The following is a 22,295-nucleotide window of genomic DNA, read 5'->3' as shown; positions in this document are numbered from 1 at the left end:
CAGAGCTTGCAGTGAGCTGAGATATGGACACTGCACTCCAGCCTGGGTGACACAGCAAGACTCCATCTCAAAAATACATAAATAAATAAATAAATAAATAAATAAATAAATAAATAAAGGACACCAAGAAAAACATTTCTGTCTCAGGTTTCCACTCTATTTCCTTCTTCTGTACACAGCTGTGATCACAACGGTTAGTTAACATCTCAATGTTCACAAAGCCTGTTAATATTTACTGTTAGGGGAAGGGGAGTCAAACACTTCTTGTTTTACCTTTTAAAGCCTTGAGAATAACACTCTTGGGCTTAGAAGCGTCCCCAGTGTTCATATTGGCTCGCAAGATAGGCCCATAGCTACCGTTGCAAATCTGCTCCAGAATTTCAGAGAGTTGCTCCCGCGGCACCTGCAGCTTAGCCAGGGCCGGTGTAGCTCCCAGAAAGTTTTCCACTGATGTCTCCTTAAGTGGCAAAGCCACATTTCCTCCATGTCCAGCTGCTTCCCAGCTTAGGTCCCTAGACGGAGGGACAGGGGCAATGTCTAGAACAGAGAGATGGTGTCAACCAGTTTTTCCCTGCCCTGGGAATTCCCAGAAAGCAGACCCCGAAACAAACTGGCAAGCAAGTTCCTTCAGCAGTTTTCTCTCTGGCCAATGTGGAGTTGTCTTCTGATGCTTCTCTATAAACCAGCATCAATGCCAAGTTTGTAGAACCTTTACGATAATCCCCATTACTTCTTAGGACAACTCGAGAAGGACCCTAGGAAAGCGGTCATGACACTTCCTTTCTGCCTTCCTTCCTCTGGGTTACAATTGAGTACTCCCCATGAGTGTGGTATGGAGACAATTAGGGAAGTTCCTGAATAGGAATCCAAACCACAGATGCCTAAAGGTGGAGGTAACTGCCAGTGAGAACTGTCATTTAAGTCAGACAAATGGCTTTCAAGGTGAAGGAAAGGTATGGGTAATTAATCAACTTTAAGCTATGGTTATTCTTCCTCCCTCAAGTTACCCCAAAAGTCAAGTTATTTCATATATCCTTGAGTCTCGGTCAAAAAAGTCTTCGAGTACTTTCTCCCTCCCTTGGCCAGCAAAAAAGAGAGGTTCATCCTTCTTATTAAATCTACATTTATTCATTTATTCAACAAATACCACTTATTACATGCCAGGTACTGTTCTAAGTGTTGGGAACAGGCAAAGTCCAGATTCACCTGAAGATTACTTTCTAGTGGTAGGGGAGAGGAAGCAGGTAATAATATATCAAGCAATTAATGTTGTGCAGGAAAATAAAAGATGGAGAAAAAGCTGAGTGTGGTGCCATGAGCCTGTAATCCCAGCTATTGGGAATTAGCATTCAGCCTGAGCAACATAGCGAGACTCCATCTCTTTAAAAAAAAAAAAAAAAAAAAAAGGCAGCAGGGAGAAGCAACACCAGTGAATCAGTCACCTATGTTATATATGAAGGTCAAGAAAGGCCTTTCTGATGAGATAACATTTGAGAAAGGCCTGGAAGCAACTAGGGAGCAAACCATGCTGGTGTCAGGGAGAGTACTGTAGGCAAAGGGAGCAAAAATTGCAAAAGCATTAAGCAGGGAGCACACCTAGAATAGTTGAGAAACAGCAAGGAAGCCACTGTAGCTGGAGCCAAGTGGGATCATTGGAGAGTAGTAGGAGATAAGGCCAGGGAGGCCCAGATCATGTAAGGCCATGGAAATAGTTTTGTCATTTTTCATTCTGAGCAAGACGGGAGGTTACTGCATGTGTGTGTGTGTGGCAGAGAGATTTCAATCTGACAACTAACAGGACTGACTATTAAAAGACTCATTCTGACCTTTCTATAAAGGAGTAGGGGCAGAAGCAGGGAACGTTAAGAGTGTGTTGCAGTCATCTGTGAGATGTGAGAGTAACTTGGGGTTATTTTGAAAACAGGGTAACAGTGTTTGCTTATGGATTAGATATGGACTATGAGAGAAAGAAGGGAGTTAAGGATATCTTCAAGGTTTGAGATTGAAAACACAGAAGACAGGACTTGCCCTTTACTAAGACAGGCAAGACTATTTGGGGAGGACATTTGTGAGAGAATTTCAGGACCTTTGTTTTGGTCATATTACATATGAGATTTGTATTCTATTGAAACTGTGCAGTAGGTGGGTTAATACGAGAATCGAGTTCAAGGGATTATCATTGGAATAGAAAACATATTTGAATCCATAAGACTAAAAATTATAGCATTTAGGAAGTGGCTTTAGTTTTTTAAAGTATTTCAAGAAAAAAAGTTCAAAACTGTTTCAAATGCTTTTGACAGATCAGGTAAGACGAAAACTGAGAATTGATCATTGGACTTGTCAACATAGCTGTCATTGATGACCTTGGAAAGACTTGTTTTGGCAAAGTGGTAGAGATAAAAACCTTATTTTAGTGGGTTCAAAAGAGAATGTGATGAGTAGAAGTACTAGAAGTGAGTTTAAGACAACTTGTTTGAGAAGTTTTCTATAAAAGTGAAGTATAAGATAAGTGGGATAAAATTTAAAGAAAAACAAAGGATTAGCCACTATAGAGTTGCATATTATTACGAGAGTTTTCTTTTTCCTTCTTTTTACCCTGAGTTTCATGTATGAGCTGATTCCCTTTTATTATAAGCTCAATGGAACTCCGGAATAGACTGTTATCATCTACTTAGCACTTCAAAGACTATTAAAATATGAAGGCCTCTCCTTTCCATCATATATCCTGGAGGCAAAGATTAGGAATGTATCATAGGGTGATATGTCATCCTCCTAGGATGTTAATAAAGCCCTGGACTTTACCCCCTTAGGTCTTTCTCCTAGGTCCTTAGGCACTCATATAGTCAAAGTTTTGATAGTCCAATAGGAATAGAAACAGGTTATATGAGGTTTTTTCTTGCACAATCTTTTTTCAGTCAGTAAGCACATGTTGAATTCCAACTCAGGACTTCCTAGAAAAGAGATCATCCCCCTCTCAACTCCATGGGAGGGAACCCATGCCTCTCTCATTGCAGGTATCTAGACTTCTACACATGGGCTCATTGAAACTTAGACCATACTTTTTCCTAATCTCCATCTTCTTTAAGCCCGTGCCCAGCCCCAAAGTTTGAGCTTTACCTCGAGGTCCAGGACGCTGCTGTTGAGTTCTTTGTTCTCTGATAAAAAGCCACAGGATGACCCCAAGAAGGATGAGGAAGATAGTAACCAAGAAGGTTGGGACGATAATCACTTCATACTGCTTCTCCTGGATGACTGGGTAGGCAATCACATAGGAAGAGAAGAGAATGAAGAAGAAGCCTAACCTGGCGTTCATGCAATTTCCCCTATGCACCAGCAATCAGCTCATCATACATGAAAAGGTCATCTCTTCTACCTTCCCCTCTACTTCCATTCAACAGAAACACTGCTGGGAGTAACTCTCTAATCCGAAACCCCAGTGGCCCTGTTTCTTAGCCCATCAAATGTACATGATGTTGCTTCTGGCAGTTTTCTTACCAAGATTGAAGATGCAGCATCTGGATCGCTGATTAGCACTTACCCTCTCCCCAAAAAGACAACGGCTTCTAGTCCCCATCCTTTTATCACCACTGTCTTCATTTCTACTGGAAATCAAATCATCCTCCTTCTAGAATCTATCCAGACCTTAGCCTTCATAATTCTACAATCAGAGGATAGACATCTGTGGAATCTGTACTTACCACACAACTTGTCACTGAGACTGCATTCCAGGAGCGTCCGTGTCATGCCCATTGCCACAGGGCTGTCCTCTTCTCTGCTAGGCCCACAGAGAATGCACAGAGCACAGCTGTGAGTAATTCCTAAGGATTGAGTGGTTTTTGAAAAAATAAAAATAAAATGAATGAAAAAAATAAATGAAACACACACAGAATTTTACACTGCCTCTACAGATCACTAGTTAGGTAATTGGCTACCTCTCTGAGTCATCCGTTTATCTCTATCTACCTAGCTGACATTCAGGTTGGAAGAACCCTCCCGACCTTCTCCTTTCAACATTTCTCTTTTCTCTATTATACAGCAAAGACAGCTCTGATCGGCTCTTCTCCTTTCATTCAATTGTTACTGAAATTATTTTAAAGTCTCCCCTCCCAGCTGAGACTTCTGCTCCCATGATCAAGTACAGATTCACAACATCTATCTGAACCGTGATCCACGCGTTATGTAGGCATGATCTACCTACAGTATTAAGCATGTCTAATATGTGTTTTTAGCTGTGCATCACATTTTTTAAGCAAAACTGTTTTTTGAAGTTGGGATCTTGCTCTGTAGTCCAGGCTTGAGTGCAGTGGTGTGATCACGGCTCACTGAATTCTCAAATTCTTGGGTTCAAGTAATCCTTCTGCCTCAGTCCCCCGAGTCTCTGGAATTACAGGCATGAGCTACCATGTCTAGCTCTAAAGAAAACATTTAATTTCATTTTTACACACAGTTAATTCAGGTAATGAATAAAAAATTGACAGATGTCAAAGGACATGAATTACACATTTGCTTTATTTCTCTGAAATATCCGCACCCTCACAAGCAATGAACAGACAGCATTTATCAATGAAAACTATTTAATTCCTCATCCCTCAGAGCTTCAAGGTGCTTCCTCTGCTCATATCAGATATAGACATGGACACTGATTGCTACCAGGATATAAAGGAAGTATCAGTACCAAGCCACCTTCTCTTTCTCTCTTAAATAAAAAGAAAATACATTCATATGATTCAAAAAATAAAAATGTAAAATAGGATAGCATAAAAATCTTTCTCCCACCCCATTCTTTTCCATTTATCCAGTTCTTAACTCTCCTCCAGTCTCCTCCAAGTAGACTCTAGTTATTAGTTTCTTGTTTGTCTGACAATGGATTCTTTATGTGTATCACTGTTAAGTCTATATAATATAATCAGTACATATTTCAAATAACACCCCCAGAAACTTGGTTCTTTCTTTCAGAAGAGAACTCATGTTTGCCACTCTCCCATCCCTCTCCTAAATTTATATTTTGCCTTTGCTTGACAAGACACGCCCATGGTTCTATAGTCAGCAAAGCCTACTTCTTTAATTCTGATTAACTTGAAAGAAAATATAGTGATTTTTCTCCTAAATAAGTCTAAATATGTGATCCAGTTTTGGAGTGACTCGATAAAAACATAAAACAAAAATCAGAAGCATAGCTTACATAATATGCTACTATATTGTACAGGTGTTACACTGGCCATATTGTGCGGTCCTCTATTACATCATGCATTGTTTTTATTATTGATACTAACAACCACAGTGTTACTTACTGAGGTAGAATCTCTCAGTGCCTGAAAGACCTATGTAAAGAAGCCTCCCAGATTCTGCCTTACCTGTTTTCCACTCTTCCTGGAGCACCATGAACTTGTATGTGTGTTCAATAGTTAAGCAACTCCCTTATAACTCAAGAGAGACAAAACTGTGTAGTTGGTTGACAAAAGCCCAGGTAGACAGCAAAGTAGCCAGCGAGTGGAAAATTTGCACAGAATACGGAAATTCTTATCCTTATCCTTATTCTTAGAACGGGATCTAAGAAGTCGACGAATAGTTAGATAGCAAAGTCCACCATATCTAGTGTGTAAACCAAAAAGGCAAGGAGAAATGTGGCTGAGAAAGTTTTCACAATTCACGAGGCCACATGGAAGGACTGGCACTTGTGATGAAACTTTCAAGAAACAGACCCTTAAGAGAGTGGCACAAAGGAGAAGGTCTGAAAAATAAAACACTGGATCAGTAGGGTGAATTCAGGAAGGCTATTAGAAAATTCATCACTGCTATTCTCATTCTTATTTTCCTTTCCTTCGCTTCCTTTTCAGTGGATTATCAGAAGTAATTATTTTCATTCAAGGAGCAGCCAGTTTAACCAGTTTGGCTTTCTGGGGAGGAGGTTCTCAGCCTACTCCCTCTTACCACAGCACAAGTGGAAAAAAAGGGTCAGTCAGCAGCTAGCTCAGACTCGTGAGCTCTGCCCAGAAAACAAACTACACACCCACTGATACATACTGAAGGGAGTCGTTTAAAGTCATATGTGTACGTGTACCCCGACATGGGTACAGTGAACTGCTCATGGAGGGCATCCATACTCAACCATATGCACCTGGCCAAACACACCTATCCCTGATAATTCAAACTCATGCTTATACCCTTACACTGACTATCACATCTATTACAGAGCACTCACCTTTGGATGCACTATGGCCTGCTACTGCATTTCCTGAACCACGTTCTCACCATCCCATTTATTTGTACATATGTCGTTTAAAGAGGCAAGGCTTATTGATATCTCGCAGCCCAGTGAAACTGGATGCCAGAGCAAGAAGATAAATGCATAGAATGATGAGGCCCACTCAATGAAATTGCTTTCCATATGTGTATACAATAAGCCCTTTCTGATGGTTACGGTTTAGGTAGAGGCATATGGAGCGTACCAGATGAGTCTAGGATTTTTAGGGCATACACACCGGGCACACCCACATATCCATGAACGCCAGTGTGGGAAACCTCACCACAAAGAGGCCACCAAAGCTCATACATCAGAGAATGCTTATATTTACTTGTAACAGCAATATTCCTCTCTAGATCACTGTTTTCCTTGAAATTCACACACAGAAACCACATGGCTTGGCCTGCCCACTCTGACAAGCTGAGAAAAGTCATGCCTTGATGCCAAAACCCTCGAGGATGACTTTTCCCATGGGTTCAATTCTGGCCCACCTAACCACTAGAAGGATACTTCTGACCGAGGTGTCTGTTCAGTCTGACCAATACTCCACTCCCTTTCATTGTATCTAAATACTTTTCCCAATATGTCATATCTTATATCTTATAAGAAATAGCATATCTTAAACTAAATATTCTCCTGCTGTAGGCTACTGCTTCTTCTCTTAGCTGAACTGTAAGTTCTTAACACTATAAAGCATTATCCACAGTTATCCACAGTTCTCTATTTAATGTTATGAATAATGAAATCCATGGCACTGGAATCAAGGGTCTAGTGAAATTGTAATATATTTTATTCTGACAACTATGTTTGATAGTTGTAAAATACGATTGTACATACTTTGCCTCTAGTTTACATAATCCTATATCTACAGAGCCAAATCTCTTCAGGCATGGTTCTAATTAGAACAATAATATCGTCTCTCTGGTAGTTATCATTACTAAATGTTCTCTCATCAGTTGCTTCAGACTTTCTCTTAGCATGTTAAAGTTTTAACTCCCCTCTTTAATTGGGAATCCTGAGGAGAAACAGTGCGATGAAGGAGACACAAAGGGGAAGAGAATGAAAGTAAAATGAGGAGTAAAGTCCATGCTAAATCTTTACGAGACTATAGTCTGAAGACCATAAAAGCTCATGAATGTAACTATAACGAAATTGAACTAAATAGTAGTATTAATTCTCTAAACTTTTACACATACAATACAAGCATAATGTCACACTGCATTTAGGCATCTATTTTAATTCACACTATATTCTATTTGCAACCATAACACAACTCTTATTAAGTGGCATTTCTGTTCAGTTAGCACAATACAGTCTCCCAGACACAATCTGCAATTTACCCATGACTTTCCAGAGTAAACTCTTCTTACCAAAATATACCTAGATGTAAGACTTCTAAAATCAGATTTCCTGTACTCTGCCTGCTTACGTGTGGTGAAAAATTCCGTGATTGAACTCACTAGAACATCTGGCTCTATTCCAGTAAGGTACAATTAAATCCGTTGTGCCAGCCTCACCTTCAAGCTTACTGCTTGCTTATCAACACATGCGGATCTTCCAGCCATGTTCTTTTTAGATAGACAAGTGATCCACCCTCCCAGGTGGATGCCACATGGGTCAAGGAAGTTATTAATGGCTATGGGGCAGAAGACTCAAAGACTAAAAGTGAGGAGAGTAAACTATAAGGAGGTAGCAGCCCCTAGCCTGAAACAGTCTGCCTTCTTGTACAGTCAGTCTTTCATCCTTACCCTTGAGCTATCTGGAAAAAAAAAACAAAACAAAAACAAAAAACCAAACCAAACCAAAACCAAAACAAAAAACATGTTTAATGGGCTGAACATATTAATTTGGAAGTGAGACAGAGAACAATGCTCAGATCTAGAGGATTTGAGAATTACTTGTTACCAACATCCTATAAAACAAGCTTCCTGTTTGCAGATCTAATAAACCTGTGTTTAGTAACTACGGTGTGCCAGGTATTCTGCTAGGCACTTTCATACAAAGAAGGCAAGGCAGAAACTGAAGGGCTAAGTTATGAATTAGTGATTAAGTTATAAATTGGCCACTTTTTTTTTTTTTTTTGAGGTGGAGTCTTGCTGTTGTTGGCCCATGCTGGAGTGCAATGGCATGATCTCGGCTCACTGCAACCTCTGCCTCCCAGGTTCCAGCAATTCTCCTGCCTCAGCCTCCCAAATAGCTGGGATTACACGTGCATGCCACTATACCCAGCTAATTTTTGTATTTTAAGTAGAGACAGGGTTTCACCATGTTGGCCAGGCTGTTCTTGAACTCCTCACCTCAGGTTATCCGCCCGCCTTGACCTCCCAAAGTGCTGGGATTACAGGCATGAACCACCATACCCCGCCAAATTAGCCACTTTTTAAAAAAAATGGCAGAGCAAAGTTGCACACCCAGGTCTTTTACTTACAAACCCAATGTTCTTTATACTATTTTCTTATACATATATACTTGTCTTTCAAATAAGCAAGACCAACGAGGTCAAGAAGGATTACATTAGAATCCAAAAGAATCATGGAGACCACAAGGCTGAAACCAAATTTTACTAACAAATGCACTCTAATTTGGAAAGAATGGATGAATTGAATCTGCCTGTAACGGTGTCATATAGGAACCTCATAGGGACATAGATGACATCTGCCTGTCTGTCTTTAAAGTATATTCTGAAAATAGAGGTAGAATCAGAATTTTTTTCCCAGTATTCACCAGATTATGCCATCTTGGGTTGTTTCCTTTGTTCATTTTCCTGGGTCTGATCCCCAATCCTATTTCTATCTTCTGCTTTTTGAGTAAAAGAGTCCGGTTCTTAGGACTAGCCATCTTCCACCGTGAGCATGAGGGTCAGGAAGAGACCAGAAATTGCAGGGCACAGGGCACTGGCCTAGGAATTAGGGTCTTCATGCGGCTCTCTCAGGGCCCCAGGCTCTCCCTTTCTAGGGAAACAAACCAGTGAGAGGACACCGAGTGCATGGAAGGGCACACTGGAGACATGATTCTTTGTAAATCCAGAGAAGCATATTTGTGTAGATAACTTGCCTTATGCCCGGTGATATCTCCTAGTGTGGGTGAGGCGGGGAGGAGGTTACCTAAGAGAGGTTATCTTGTCCTCTCACTCTTCTCAGATATTGAGAAATTGTGCTTATTCTGATCTTTGCCCTCCCTCATCTTCCTAGAGACCCAGGGATCAAACCGAACTTTGAAACTCTAGGGAAAGTGTTTCAGAGGGGTTCTCATAGGGAACCCCCTTTCCACCACGGTGCCTAGGAGTCCCTGAGCCTGTTTCAACAGATCTTTTGACTCATTGGTGCTCACCAGATTATGACATCTGAGGGCTATCAGCTTTTCTTGCTTCCTATTTTTGCCTATCTCCAGAGATTCCTGAAACATATGTGATACACAGTTGAGATGAGGAAGCTTAATCTGTATCCTGGTACCTCACAAAAATTTACTTTGCAGAGGAGCGAAGTGATTGGAAACCAGGCCCCATAACATCTAGGTAAGAAACGCAGTGCTCACAGACACTTACAAACAGCATCAGATTTTAAATATGGTTTCACAGATAAACACATTTTATTTCCTTTGAGGTATTATACACATTCAAAACAGCTTATTTTTATCATAATTATCTTGCTATTTTTTTTTTTTTTTTTTTTTGAGACGGAGTCTCGCTCTGTTGCCCAGGCTGGAGTGCAGTGGCCAGATCTCAGCTCACTGCAAGCTCCGCCTCCCGGGTTCCCGCCATTCTCCTGCCTCAGCCTCCCGAATAGCTGGGACTACAGGCGCCCACAACCGCGCCCGGCTAATTTTTTGTATTTTTAGTAGAGACGAGGTTTCACCGTGGTCTCGATCTCCTGACCTTGTGATCCGCCCGCCTCGGCCTCCCAAAGTGCTGGGATTACAGGCGTGAGCCACTGCGCCCGGCCTCTTGCTATTTTTTATGTGCCCAATTCCATAATCCTTCATCTACCAGTTTCAAACAAAAGCCCAAAAATAGCATATCTTAAACTAAATATTCTCCTGCTGATTACTTTCTCTTCCTGAGATTCCTAATGAATAACAATTTTCCCAGCTCCTCAGTTTCCCCAGCTCAGCATAAGGGCTCTCATCAGTAAGAGGGAAAAGCCGAGAACACACAACGCCACTCCCACTCAGTACAGGATTATCTCTGATCCATCCGGGTCTCCTTTTCCTACCTGATTAATGCACCAGAAGACGGCTTGGGGCTGCTTTCAAATACCTTGTTCCTACTGTTGTCAGTGACCTTTCATTTCCAGGGATCAGTCCTCTTCTTTGGTATTCAGCCTGCTGGGTTTTTCCTTCTATGGAAGATTTTGGGTTCTCTAAAACTCTCTTGGAAGTCTCCCCCCATAAGTGAGGAGATCTGTTTTGTTTTCTGGCCACTCTCCAGCCTATCTAACACACTGCCCTCTGGCAGAGAGGAGGGCCCAAGCTGAGGAGGACTGAAGGACTACAGGCTACACAGGCTGTAGGGGCACATATACACGTACACGCACTTTCTCATTCTCTGATAAATGAGACCCGGGTCCAGGCAGACAGAGAGATGTGGTCATGAGGTTTCACCATCAGAAAGCTAACTCAGCTGCTGCTTACCTCAGTGCTGTGCCCTACAGGGTGTGTCACTATAAAAGTTCTATATGTAGAATGTAATTCCAGGTAAACAATAACAAACTCCTGGCAAGCGGAAAAAGACCCCCCTGGGAACACATAACCTCCTGCCTCATTCTGCACAGCCGGTATCCAAGGGCAGGTTCCCCTCCCTAGGGAGTGGGTCAGCGTGGTTCAGAGCTGAGCAGTCCGGGAATTAGGGGAAGTGGAGTCAGCCGTAACTTAGTGCCGTAATAACAGACTGAGAGGGTTGAAGTTCTAGTTCTGGTTTGGTGGGTGATTCATTCAGCATCCGGAAGCATGTCACCTGACCTTGCCATTCCTCGCCTTCCTAGTTTAGGGAGCAGGAAACGTGCGTGTCTCCTAAGGGTTGTGTGTCTCTCTCCTGCTGCAGAGAGCAGCAGGAAGTTTATCAACTGGAAAATGGGCATGCCAATCAATAAGTACCCTCAGCCAGTTATGCTACCTCTCCTTGTCCCTGCAAGAGCTCCCAGATTTTGGAGGCTTCCTTTCATCCACATCTTCCCACCCATATCATGGCAGCCCTGGAATCTGATAGGTATCTCTTCCTACCCTTACCCTGCATACAATTTCCTATGCTATAATGGTAAGGAAAGGGGCTTTGGAGTTTGGCTTCTGTTTGAATCTCATTTCTGTCATTCATTATGACTTTGTATGGGTATTTTAACTTTGTGAACCCCCGTTTTCCCATATGTGAAGTGCTGCTGATGATATCTACCTACCAGGGTTGTTGAGAGCTGTATAGCATAATTTCTGTAAAATATCTAGAACATTACCAGAGCCATTGCGGATCATCAATACGTGTTGCTCTCCCTCTCCCTTCCTTACTTTTTCACCTGCCTTTCCAGTTGGGAAATAGTCACATAGCTGTATCAATCAGGTAAACATGTATAACCAAAAATAACAAAATGAAACAAAAAACCTTTCATCTGAATATTTATAATATTTGTGGATGTAAGTATACTCATCTCCATGTACAGAGAGGGAGTTAAAGTAATCAAAAAGTTAATACAGGATTTAAAACTTCTTATACTTCAATTAGGTGTCATTTGACAGCAGAAATAGTACAGCTGCCAGTAGATATCTGAATTGAACAATCACGCTGAGGAAGAGAGATTTAAACCAGATAAATCAAATAGCATAATGCTGTAAACTAAGGTTTAGAAATGGAAAGAATGCTAGATAGTGGTATGGTATTTACCAGGGAAAATGTATCAGCACCTGCCTGATTTCTTCTGCCTCTAAATTTTTCAGCTCCTCGTACTGATTCCACTGATAACACTTATATGCTGGCTAATTTCCACCCAGTTCCTGAACCAATTCTGATGAGGGCATTATGGTGATCAGCAGTCTCAGTCCTCTTCATCCTATTTATCTTACATACTTCCCAATTTGGGGAAGATGTAGCCTTTATCCACTTCCCAAAATCTGCCCACTTATTCATGCCTGTTAACAGAACTCTCAAATCTGGACCCGTCACCTGAATGCCACACAAGTCGATGAGGCCTTGTTGTCCTCTCTTTGCCTAAATCAATCCTAAGTAAGATTGAAATGTTGCTTTATACTCTGATTACCGTGCTCTTGCTACTAATATAAAAGCCTCCCAGATAAATGCAACCACAATGGTCGAATGCCTCTTCACTGACCATCATCCTGCTCCACTCTACCTCATTCCTACTTCATTCACAACCCTGAAGCCCACTGCCTTTTGTTCAGCCGACCACACTGAAAACCTGAGTTACTAAATCTTGCCTGAATTTTACTCTATAACTGGACTATCCATTTGAGACAGCTGTACTTCTTCCATTTCTACAATCTAGTGAGTTTATCTCACATCATTCCTAGGGGGGCCAGCCTTATTCCAAGTCATTCACTCAGATGTTAAATAACTAATCATAAAAGTTATTAAATATGTTTTGCTATGAAGGAGAAGTTTAAGGTGCTATAAAAAAGGTGCAATAGAAAGGAAGTCAAAAAAAGTTTCTCTAAGTAAACAATATTTAAACAGATGATGAGTAGGAGCTGACTAGATAAAGGTGGGCACAGGCACAAGGCAAGAGAGGAGGAGTATCCAGGCCTTGGATGAGAACAGAGCTTGATACATTCTTAGAACTGGAAGGTCAGTGGGCCTGGACAGTAACAAGAGAGGAGAAAACACGAAGAGATGGCACTGTGCAGGTAGTCCAGAGGCAGATCATAATGAGCCTTTAGGCCATGCTAAACATTGCTTGTTTTATTCTAAGTATCACCGAAGTGTTTAAGTAGAGTGACATGATCCATTTTGTATTTTTTAAAAAAACATTATTTGGAATACTACTCAGCAATAAGAAGGAACAAATGATTGCTACATACAACACTTGAATGGAACTTAAGGACTTCATGCTGAGTGGAAAAAGCCTGTCTCAAAATGTTACATGCTGTATGGTTCCATGCGTATAATATTTCCAAAATGGCAAAATTAGAGAGACAGAAAATAAATCAGTGTTTACCAGTAGGAACAGGGAGAAGGTGTGACTTTGAAGGTGTAGCATGAGGGAGTTCCTTTATGGTGACAGACAATCTTGTATCTTGACTGTGGTGATAATTACATGAATATATATGATAAAATATCAGAGAAATATGTACAGAGAGGAACAAGATAATGCATGAATGCAAAAACTGAAATCCCAGGAAGCTCTATAGTCTAGTTAATTATACTATGCCATTGTCAGTTTCATAATTTGGATTATTTGCTACAGTTATTTAGATGTTCCCACTGGGAAAATGGGTAATTGTTACATTGGATTCTATACTATTTTTGCAACTACTTGTGAACTTCTAATCATTTCAAATTGAAAAGTAAAAAGTATTATTTTTGCAGCCATTGAATAACAAATTGCAGGTGATAATAAATACATACGAGAATATCAATTGTGAAACCAGCAATTTCATAATCATTTTTGGGTTACAGTAGTGACAGTAAAAAAAGAAAAATAATGGACTGGAAACCATGAGGAGATTGAACCAACAGGACACAGTGGTTGTAGAAGGTAAGAAGAAGAAGGAGAAATCAAATAAGAGGAGAAGATGATGAGTCATTCTGGACATTTTGATTTGAGATGCCAGTGTGACTTTTAAGTAGAATATTAGAAATGAGCATTTGGTTGTACAGTTCTTAGGATTCATAAGAGAAGCCTGGACCAGAGATAAATATCTGGGAGTCATTAGATAATACTGAAAGCTTGAAAGTGAGTAAGAGAGAAAGAGGAAAAAATAAACAAAAAGGAAAAAGAGAAGAGAGGAAAAGAGGGCCTAGGAAAGAATGCATGGAGTTCCAATGGATAAGGCTGCATGAAGGAAGAGGAGTTGGGGTCCAGGAGGAAACTCAAAAAGGGCCTAAGAGGGAAAAACTAGAGAAGTAAAGGGGAACCAAGAATTTGTGCTGTTGTGGAAGCAAAGGAGAGGATCATGGACAGCAGCTGGACTAAAATCTGATGAGAGGTCAGGAAAATAATAAGTAGTGGATACAGGCAACATGGAGGTCACTCGTCATAGAAAGAATGGCTATAGTGTAGTGGCCAGAGAGCAGGGTGGTTCTGGGAATGAATAGGTGGTAAGAATGTGGAGAAAATGTGTCTAGGGAGCTCTTCTGTGATCTTTGAGACCTGTATGAATGAGCGGACTGAAAAGAGGAGTTCAGAGAGAGATTTTATAGTTGATTTCTTTGGAAACAGGGCTCCAGCAAGATGAGAAAGGGAACTAGTAATACCCCAACATGCAGTAATCTCTCATTCTAAAAAAACAAAGCAAAGTTTGGTATGGAGAGGCCTGTATCAGGCATAAATGGTTTACAAAGCCTAAATACACACACACACACACACACACACACACACACACACACAGAAAAACATTAAGATAGATTACTAGAACACATAAATATCCCAGAAAAAAAGACACATATTTAGGACTTTAATATAAAGAAGTCAGCATGAATCAAAATGAGCAGATTAGTGGTTCTCAAACCAGAGAGCACATTAGAATCTCCTAGGAGGCGTTTTTTAAAAATATCAATCCTGATATTCATTTCCCACTTGATATGGTTTGGCTGTGTCCCCACCCAAATCTCATCTTGAATTCCCATGTGTTGTGAGAGGGACCCAGTGGGAGGTAATTGAATCAAGGGCCAGGTCTTTCCCATGCTGTTCTCATGATAATGAATAAGTCTCATGGGATCTGATGGCTTTATAAGGGGGAGTTTCCCTAAACAAGTTCTCTCTCTTTGCCTGCCACCACCCGTGTAAGATGTGACTTGTTCCTCCTTGCCTTCCACCATGATTGGGAGGCCTCCCCAGTCACTTGGAACTGTAAGTCCATTAAACCTCTTTCTTTTGTAAATTGCCCAGTTTCATGTATGTCTTTATCAGCAGCATGAAAATGGATTAATACAGTAAACTGGTACCAGGAGTGGGGAGCTACTGAAAACATACCCAAAAATGTGGAAGTGATTTTGGAACTAGGTAATAAGCAGAAGTTGGAACAGTTTGGAGGGCTCAGAAGAAGACAGGAAACCGTGGGAAAGTTTGAAACTCCCTAGAGACTTGTTGAATGACTTTGACCAAAAAGCCAGGCCGGGAGCGGTGGTTCATGCCTGTAATCCCAGCACTTTGGGAGGCTGAGGTGGGCGGATCATGAGGCTGAATCACGAGGTCAGGAGATTGAGACCATCTGGCTAACATGGTGAAACCCAGCCTCTACTAAAAATACAAAAAATTAGCCAGGTGCAGTGGCAGGCACCTGTAGTCCCAGCTACTCAGGAAGCTGAGGCAGGAGACTTGCTTGAACTGGGAGGTGAAAGTTGCAGTGAGCTGAGATCACGCCACTGCACTCCAGCCTGGGAGACAGAGTGAGACTCCTGTCTCAAAAAAAAAAAAAAAAAAAAAAAATGCTGCTAATGATATGAACAATGAAATCCAGGATGAAGTCATCTCAGATGGAGATGAGACACTTCTTGGGAACTGGAGCAAAGATGACTCTTGTTATGTTTTAGCAAAGAGACTGGTGGCATTTGCCCCTGCCCTAGATATCTGTGGAACTTTGAACTTGAAGGAGATGATTTAGGGTATCTGGCAAAGAAGGTTCGAAGTAACAAAGCATTCAAGAGGTGACTTGGATGCTGTTAAAGGCATTCAGTTTTAAAAGGGAAACAGAGCATAAAAGTTTGGAAAATTTGCAACCTGACAATGTGATAGAATAGAAAGTCCCATTTTCTGAGGAGAAATTCAAGCCAGCTGCAGAAATTTGCATAAGTAACAAAGAGCCAAATGTTAATCACCAAGACAATGAGGAAAATGTCTCCAGGGCATGTCAGAGATCTTTGAGGCAGCCCCTCCCATCACAGACGCAGAGGTTTAGGAGGAAAAAATGGTTTCATGGGTTGAGCCCAGGGTCCCTCTGCTATGTGCAATCTAGGGACTTGTTGCCCTGTGTCCCAGCTGCTCCAGCTGTGACTAAAAGGGCCAAGGTAGAGCTTGGGCTGTTGCTTCGGAGGGTGAAAGTCTCAAGCCTTGGCAGCTTCCATGTGCTGTTGAGCCTGTGGGTGCACAGAAGTCAAGAATTAAGGCTTGAGAACCTCTGCCTAGATTTCAGAGAATGTTTGCTGCAGGGGCGGGGCACTCCTGGAGAATATCTGCTAGGGCAGTACAGAAGGGAAATGTGGGGTTGGAGCCCCCACACAATGTCCCTACTGAGGCACCACCTAGCGGAGCTATGAGAAGAGGGCTACCATCCTCCAAACCCCAGAATGGTAGATCCACCAACAGCTTGCACCATGTGCTTGGGCAAGCTGCAGACACTCAACACCGGCCCACGAAAGCAGCCAGGAGTGGGGCTATACCCTGCCAAGCCACAGCAGCAGAGATGCCCAAGACCATGGGAATCCACCACTTGAATCACCATGACCTGGATGTGAGACATGGAGTCAAGAAAGATCATGTTGGAGCTTTAAGATTTGACTGCTCTGCTGGATTTTGGACTTGCATGGAGCCTGTAGCCCTTTGTTTTAGCCAATTTCTCCCTGTGGAACAGCTGTATTTACCCAATGTCTATAACCCCATTGTATCTAAGAAATAACTAACTTGCTTTTGATTTTACAAGCTTATAGGTGGAAGCGACTTGCTTTGTCTCAGATAAGATGTTGAACTGTGAACTTCTGAGTTAATGCTGAAATGAGTTAAGATTTTGGGGGGCTGTTGGGAAGGCAATATTGGTTTTGAAATGTGAAAACATGAGACTTGGGAAGGGCCAGGTGTAAAACGATATGGTTTGGATGTCTCCCCACCCAAATCTTTTCTTGAATTCCCATATGCTGTGGGAGGGACAAAGTGGGAGGTAATTGAAACATGGGGGTAGGTCTGTCCTGTGCTTGTGATAGTGAATAAGTCTCACAAGATCTGATGGTTTTATAAAGGGGAGTTTCCCAGCACAAAAGAGTTCTCTCTCTTTGCCTGCCATCATTCACACAAGATGTGACTTGCTCCTCCCCCTTGTCTTCTGCCATGATTGTAAGGCCTCCCCAGCCACTCGGAACTGTAAGTCCACTAAACCTCTTTCTTTCATAAATTGCCCAGTCTCAGGTATGTCTTTATCAGCAGCATAAAAATGGACTAATACACCACTCCTCTTAGAGACTATGATGATTATAAACCCCATAGATTATGACCTCACATATCAGCTTCAATCAAGGAAATGCTTCCCAGGAGATACTAACACACAGCTGGGGTTGAGAACTACTAAGATATATTCATCAAATGGAATTTAGGTGATAGAATACTTGTTTGATAACAAAAATTATAGTTTTGATTCACCTGTACACAAAATAAATTTTGGGGAAAAAAGCTAGATGCTTTGAGAGACATAAAAAATTAACATTATAAATTGTATTGGGTTTGTGACAACTTCCTAAGCTTAAACAAAAAACTTTCTGCCAACAGGAAAAAAAAAATCACAATGAAAACATCAACCAATAAACAAATAAAAACATAGTACCTTTATAGTAATAAGAAAACCATTAATGTGCCAATAAATAAGGAACATGAAAAACAAAAGAAAACCAGTTCACCAAAACAAAATGTTTAACAAATATGGAAGCATGGTGAACTAAAATGAAAGTTTTTTTATCTTAACTAGTAATTTTAAAACTACGTTAAAATAAAACAAGATACATTTTTTTTGCCAATTCATTTAAGAAAAAAAGATATTTATTTATTTATTATTTATTTATTTTATTTTTTAATTTTTTGAGCTGGGGCCTTGCTCTGTTGTCCAGGCTAGAGTGCAGAGGCGTGATCTTGGCTCACTGCAGGCTTGATCTCCCAGACTCAAGTGATCCTTCCACCTGAGCTTCTTGAGTAGCTGGGATCACAGGCAGGTGCCACCACACATGGCTCATTTTAAATTTTTTTTTGTAGAGATGGGGCCTTGCCATGTTGCCAGGGTGATCTAAAATTCCTGGCTTTGAGTGATCTTCCCACCTCAGCCTCCCAAAGTGCTGAGGTTATAAGTATGAGCTACCACACCCAGCAGAAAACAACATTTGGAAACTAATATTTATGCTCTAAAGAGTTTTATTTAAAAAGACCACTCTTATAAGATTGACAAGGAATCTAAATGTCTACATTTTGAAAAATAACTTGGCACTATGAAAATTGAGAGTCTGAATGGCCTTAACGATTTTGACTCTGTAATTTCTCTCCCAAGTGTCAATTATGTATATGTTTTTTTAAAAATGGAAGATGTTTCTGAACACACAAAAAAATCTGTGACACTTATTTAACTGTTTTGAAAATATAAATAGGGATTTGCTTCAAAATAATTCATGAACTTGAAGGAGGAGAAATAGATGGAGATGTAAATTAAAAAAAATTAACCATGTGTTCAAAATTGCTGAATTCAGGGGATATACATGGGAAGCCATTCTACTATTTTTGCTGCTTTTGTATATATTTGAAATTTTCTGAAATAAAAAATTAAAAATAGAAGAAAAACTTAAATTTTCATCAAGAGGAGGGATGTTTCAAATTATTTTTATATAGTTGGACAATGGAATACTACATATTTATTAAATTTATGTTCACAAAAAGTTTTAATAAATGGCAATTTTTAATGTTAGTGGGTTAAGTAAAAAGGCACATTTTAACAATATATGTACCACAAGAGTACAATGAAATTGAGTGGGAAAAACACCTGTGTAGGGGAATCCCAAAGAGAAGTATATTAGAATGTTATAGCAACAGTGATGATGGTTAGTATGAATAATTTTTTCCTCCATTTTCTATTTTCCAAATGGAATGAATTAAGCCTTAGTTATTTTATAATAGGAACATGCAAAAGAAGAAAGGCTACAAGGCAGAAAAGTTTGCTAGCCGAAATACAAAAGAGAAAATTGGCTGAGGGTAATAAAAAAAAGTCAAAGAGGGAAAACAATCTTCCTAAAGAACTAGTGTTTAGAATTAAAGACAAAGTACAATCGTTAAATCAAGATTAATGGCTTCAAAGAGGGCTCTCCTGGCCTACAGTCAAGGTGAAGATCTGGAGTTTAACAAGCTTCACTGTTGCTTGCTAAAGGCATTATCTTGCCGACCTGGGAGAAAGCCAAGTTGGAAGTCCCACGAACAAAGTTAATGTATCATCTCCATTCAACTGTAGTAAAGGAGAAAGAATAAAAGAATTTTATCTTAAAAGGGTTTATCTTAATGTATTGAAGCCTTGGTTTACTAACCTATACAGCTGAGATCATTCTGCCTGCTTACATCAGAGGATTCTAGTGAGAATTAATAAGAATGTAAAATTGTTCTTCAGTGATAGTAGCTAAAAGTGCCTCTTCTAGCAAGAATGTATTTGTATAACATAATTACTTTTCAGACAAATGGTTCCAACTTTGTGCTCCTGATCAAGGTTCCCTTTTTGATGGCTTTCCTTCAATGCATTAGCATAAATGTAGCTAAAATTCCTTTCTTCCCAGCACAGGCACAATAAAATGAAAGTGCCCGAAGACTTGCTAAATGTTAAGTAAATTTAGGAAACCAATTCAGTGAATAAAAAGTGAAGGAGCAGGTCCGGGTGTGGTGGCTCATGCCTGTTACCCCAGCACTTTGGGAGGCCGAGACAGGTGGATCACCTGAGGTCAGGAGTTCGAGACCAGCCTGGTCAACATAGAGAAACCCCGTCTCTACCAAAAAAAAAAAAAAAAAATTAGCCGGGTGTGGTGGCAGGCACCTGTAGTCTCAGCTACTCAGGAGGCTGAGGCAGGAGAATTACTTGAACCTGGGAGGCGGAGGTTGCAGTGAGCCGAGACTGCGCCATTGCACTCCAGCCTGGGTGACAGAGCGAGACTCCATCTCAAAAAAAAAAAAAGTGCAGGAGCAGTGTGTGTGCAAGTGTGGTTGTTGGTGTGTGAGGTGTGTGCGCAGGAGTGTGTATTTTCCTAAGTTGAAGTTTGCAATTCTACTGCAGCTAGCTTGTTGTCTTAAGAGGGCCATGCTGGAGCCCAACAGCCTCCTGCCTTGGTCCTGCACTTTTCCTGCTCTGAACTTGTATGTGTGAGGGAAATGCTGGGCTCACTCACTCCTTTCCTTATGGTCTTTTATATCTGCCATGAGAAAGGTGTATTTACTATTCAGACTCCTAGGTTTCAGCTCACTTTCCAGTTTTTTTTAATCATAAGTCTCAGAAACATAGCCCAGCCCATTTCTGAAATTCAGTATACCCATCTCTCCTACTATTATAATTAGCTTTGTACTTTTGAGTGAATTACTTAATCTCTCCTCATCCTCAGTTTCTCATCTGCAAATTGGGTTTGCAATAGTATCTAACACAAAGAGCCATTGTAATAATTAACCAATTTTACATGATAATGCACCTAGAACAATACCTAGTACATAGTAAGCAGTAGCTGTTACTAATTATTCCTAGGATAGCTATAAAAATAAGAATATTCCTATAATAATTACTGTTATTATTCCTCAAATTATGACATTTTTGAATGACCTCTCCTTGTGGGTAAGACCTTCATTCTATGTAACATCAATATGATAACATAATACCACTCACATTTCTGTATATTCCACAGGAATAAGATAATTATTTCCTGACACCTGAGCTTGCAGAAAATCTTACTTACACTTTGGTACAATTTTCTGACCATCCTTCTGCAATGTATCTGCTTTTTAAATCTTAAATTGTCAATTGTTCTATTCTTTTTTTGTAAATTGCTTCATAGTTTTCAAATTTAAAAGGTCATATGAGTATTAAAGTGGACGCAGCAGATTTTATACTATTCTTTTCCTAGGCTCTAACAACCAAAATGTAAGTCAGAGGTTCTACTTGAGGAGCTTTTTAAAAATCCCATTGCCTGGGATGCATCTCAAACCAATTAAATCAGAATCAGATTCTGGGAATAGGAACCAGGTATTGAGATGTATGTAAAGCTCCTAAGGTAATTCCAATATGCGACCAAGTTTGGGAATCCTGCCTTAAACCCTTGTTATCTCCTTTTCTTAATTCATTCCAGAGAAAATTCGCCAGACTCTAATTTATTAGATAAGATTCTACATTGGCATCCACTATTCTAGTTCTCTCTCTCTCTTTCTCTCTCTCATTCTTTCTCTCCCCCTCCTCCCTTCATTCATCTCTCCCTCATTTGTATGTAATCTTCAGCAAGTGAGATCATTTCCCCAGGGTTTAATCCCTAATCTGTAAAATAATGGGTCATAGTCTTGCACAATGTAATCAGAGATGTTTTGACAGCACAAATGAGATAAATCATATGAAAGTACTTTAAAGTTTTAGAATACAAATACAAGTATTTCAGAAATCCAAGGTAGAACTGTCATATTCCCCACATCCTTCCCTCTCCTCTCATGTAGACATGCGCAAGGCCATCTCTTCTGAAGTACCCTTGCTTCCTGAAGTAAAGCTTTTCTATGGTAAATAACTTGAGGATCTGTTAAACTCTTAAGGTTTTGGTATTTCTTTCACAGACTTTCAAGCAAACTTTACTTAAGGCTGTATCATTTGTCGACCACACTTTTTATCTTGTCTTATATCACTACTTACAGTTTTTAGAGAGAAAAAGGGTTAACGAGTCTCCAGAGAGATAATATGAGATGCACTCTGGAAAAAATCTAAGATAAATGAACTTTAAAATAATGCTATTTTTGCACACCAATATGGTCTCCAGTATGATGAGGTCCTGACAGTAATCTTCACTTTGGCTTCAACTTCCTTCTGCTCTGAAATTCATCTTGTTTTCCTCACCTAAATATTTCTCAATAGAAAGTTCTAGGAGAAATGCTTGGTTGAAAGGAAGAAACTTCTCCTGAAACACGGAAAGGAGTCCGGAGATCTCACT

The 22,295-nt window shown here is 40.3% G+C and overlaps 1 protein-coding gene across 1 annotated transcript in view; it reads right to left on the bottom strand.

Annotated features, from left to right (window-relative positions):
- STYK1 (serine/threonine/tyrosine kinase 1) overlaps positions 1-22,295 on the bottom strand; it is a 55,431-nt gene that overhangs the window by 11,740 nt on the left and 21,396 nt on the right. Inside the window, exons 2-6 of the mRNA XM_025402683.1 lie at positions 16,055-16,061; positions 6,203-6,321; positions 3,699-3,818; positions 3,118-3,252; positions 274-537 (exon numbers count right to left, since the gene is read on the bottom strand). Coding sequence (XP_025258468.1) covers positions 274-537; positions 3,118-3,252; positions 3,699-3,750 — 451 coding nt within the window. The 5' untranslated portion in view covers positions 3,751-3,818; positions 6,203-6,321; positions 16,055-16,061. The remainder of the gene's footprint in view (positions 1-273; positions 538-3,117; positions 3,253-3,698; positions 3,819-6,202; positions 6,322-16,054; positions 16,062-22,295) is intronic.

Source organism: Theropithecus gelada, chromosome 11, assembly GCF_003255815.1.
Source record: "Theropithecus gelada isolate Dixy chromosome 11, Tgel_1.0, whole genome shotgun sequence".
NCBI classification, from domain to species: Eukaryota; Metazoa; Chordata; class Mammalia; order Primates; family Cercopithecidae; genus Theropithecus; species Theropithecus gelada.
Note: the sequence above shows the minus strand (reverse complement) of the source record. Positions and strands in the feature narration are given on the sequence as shown.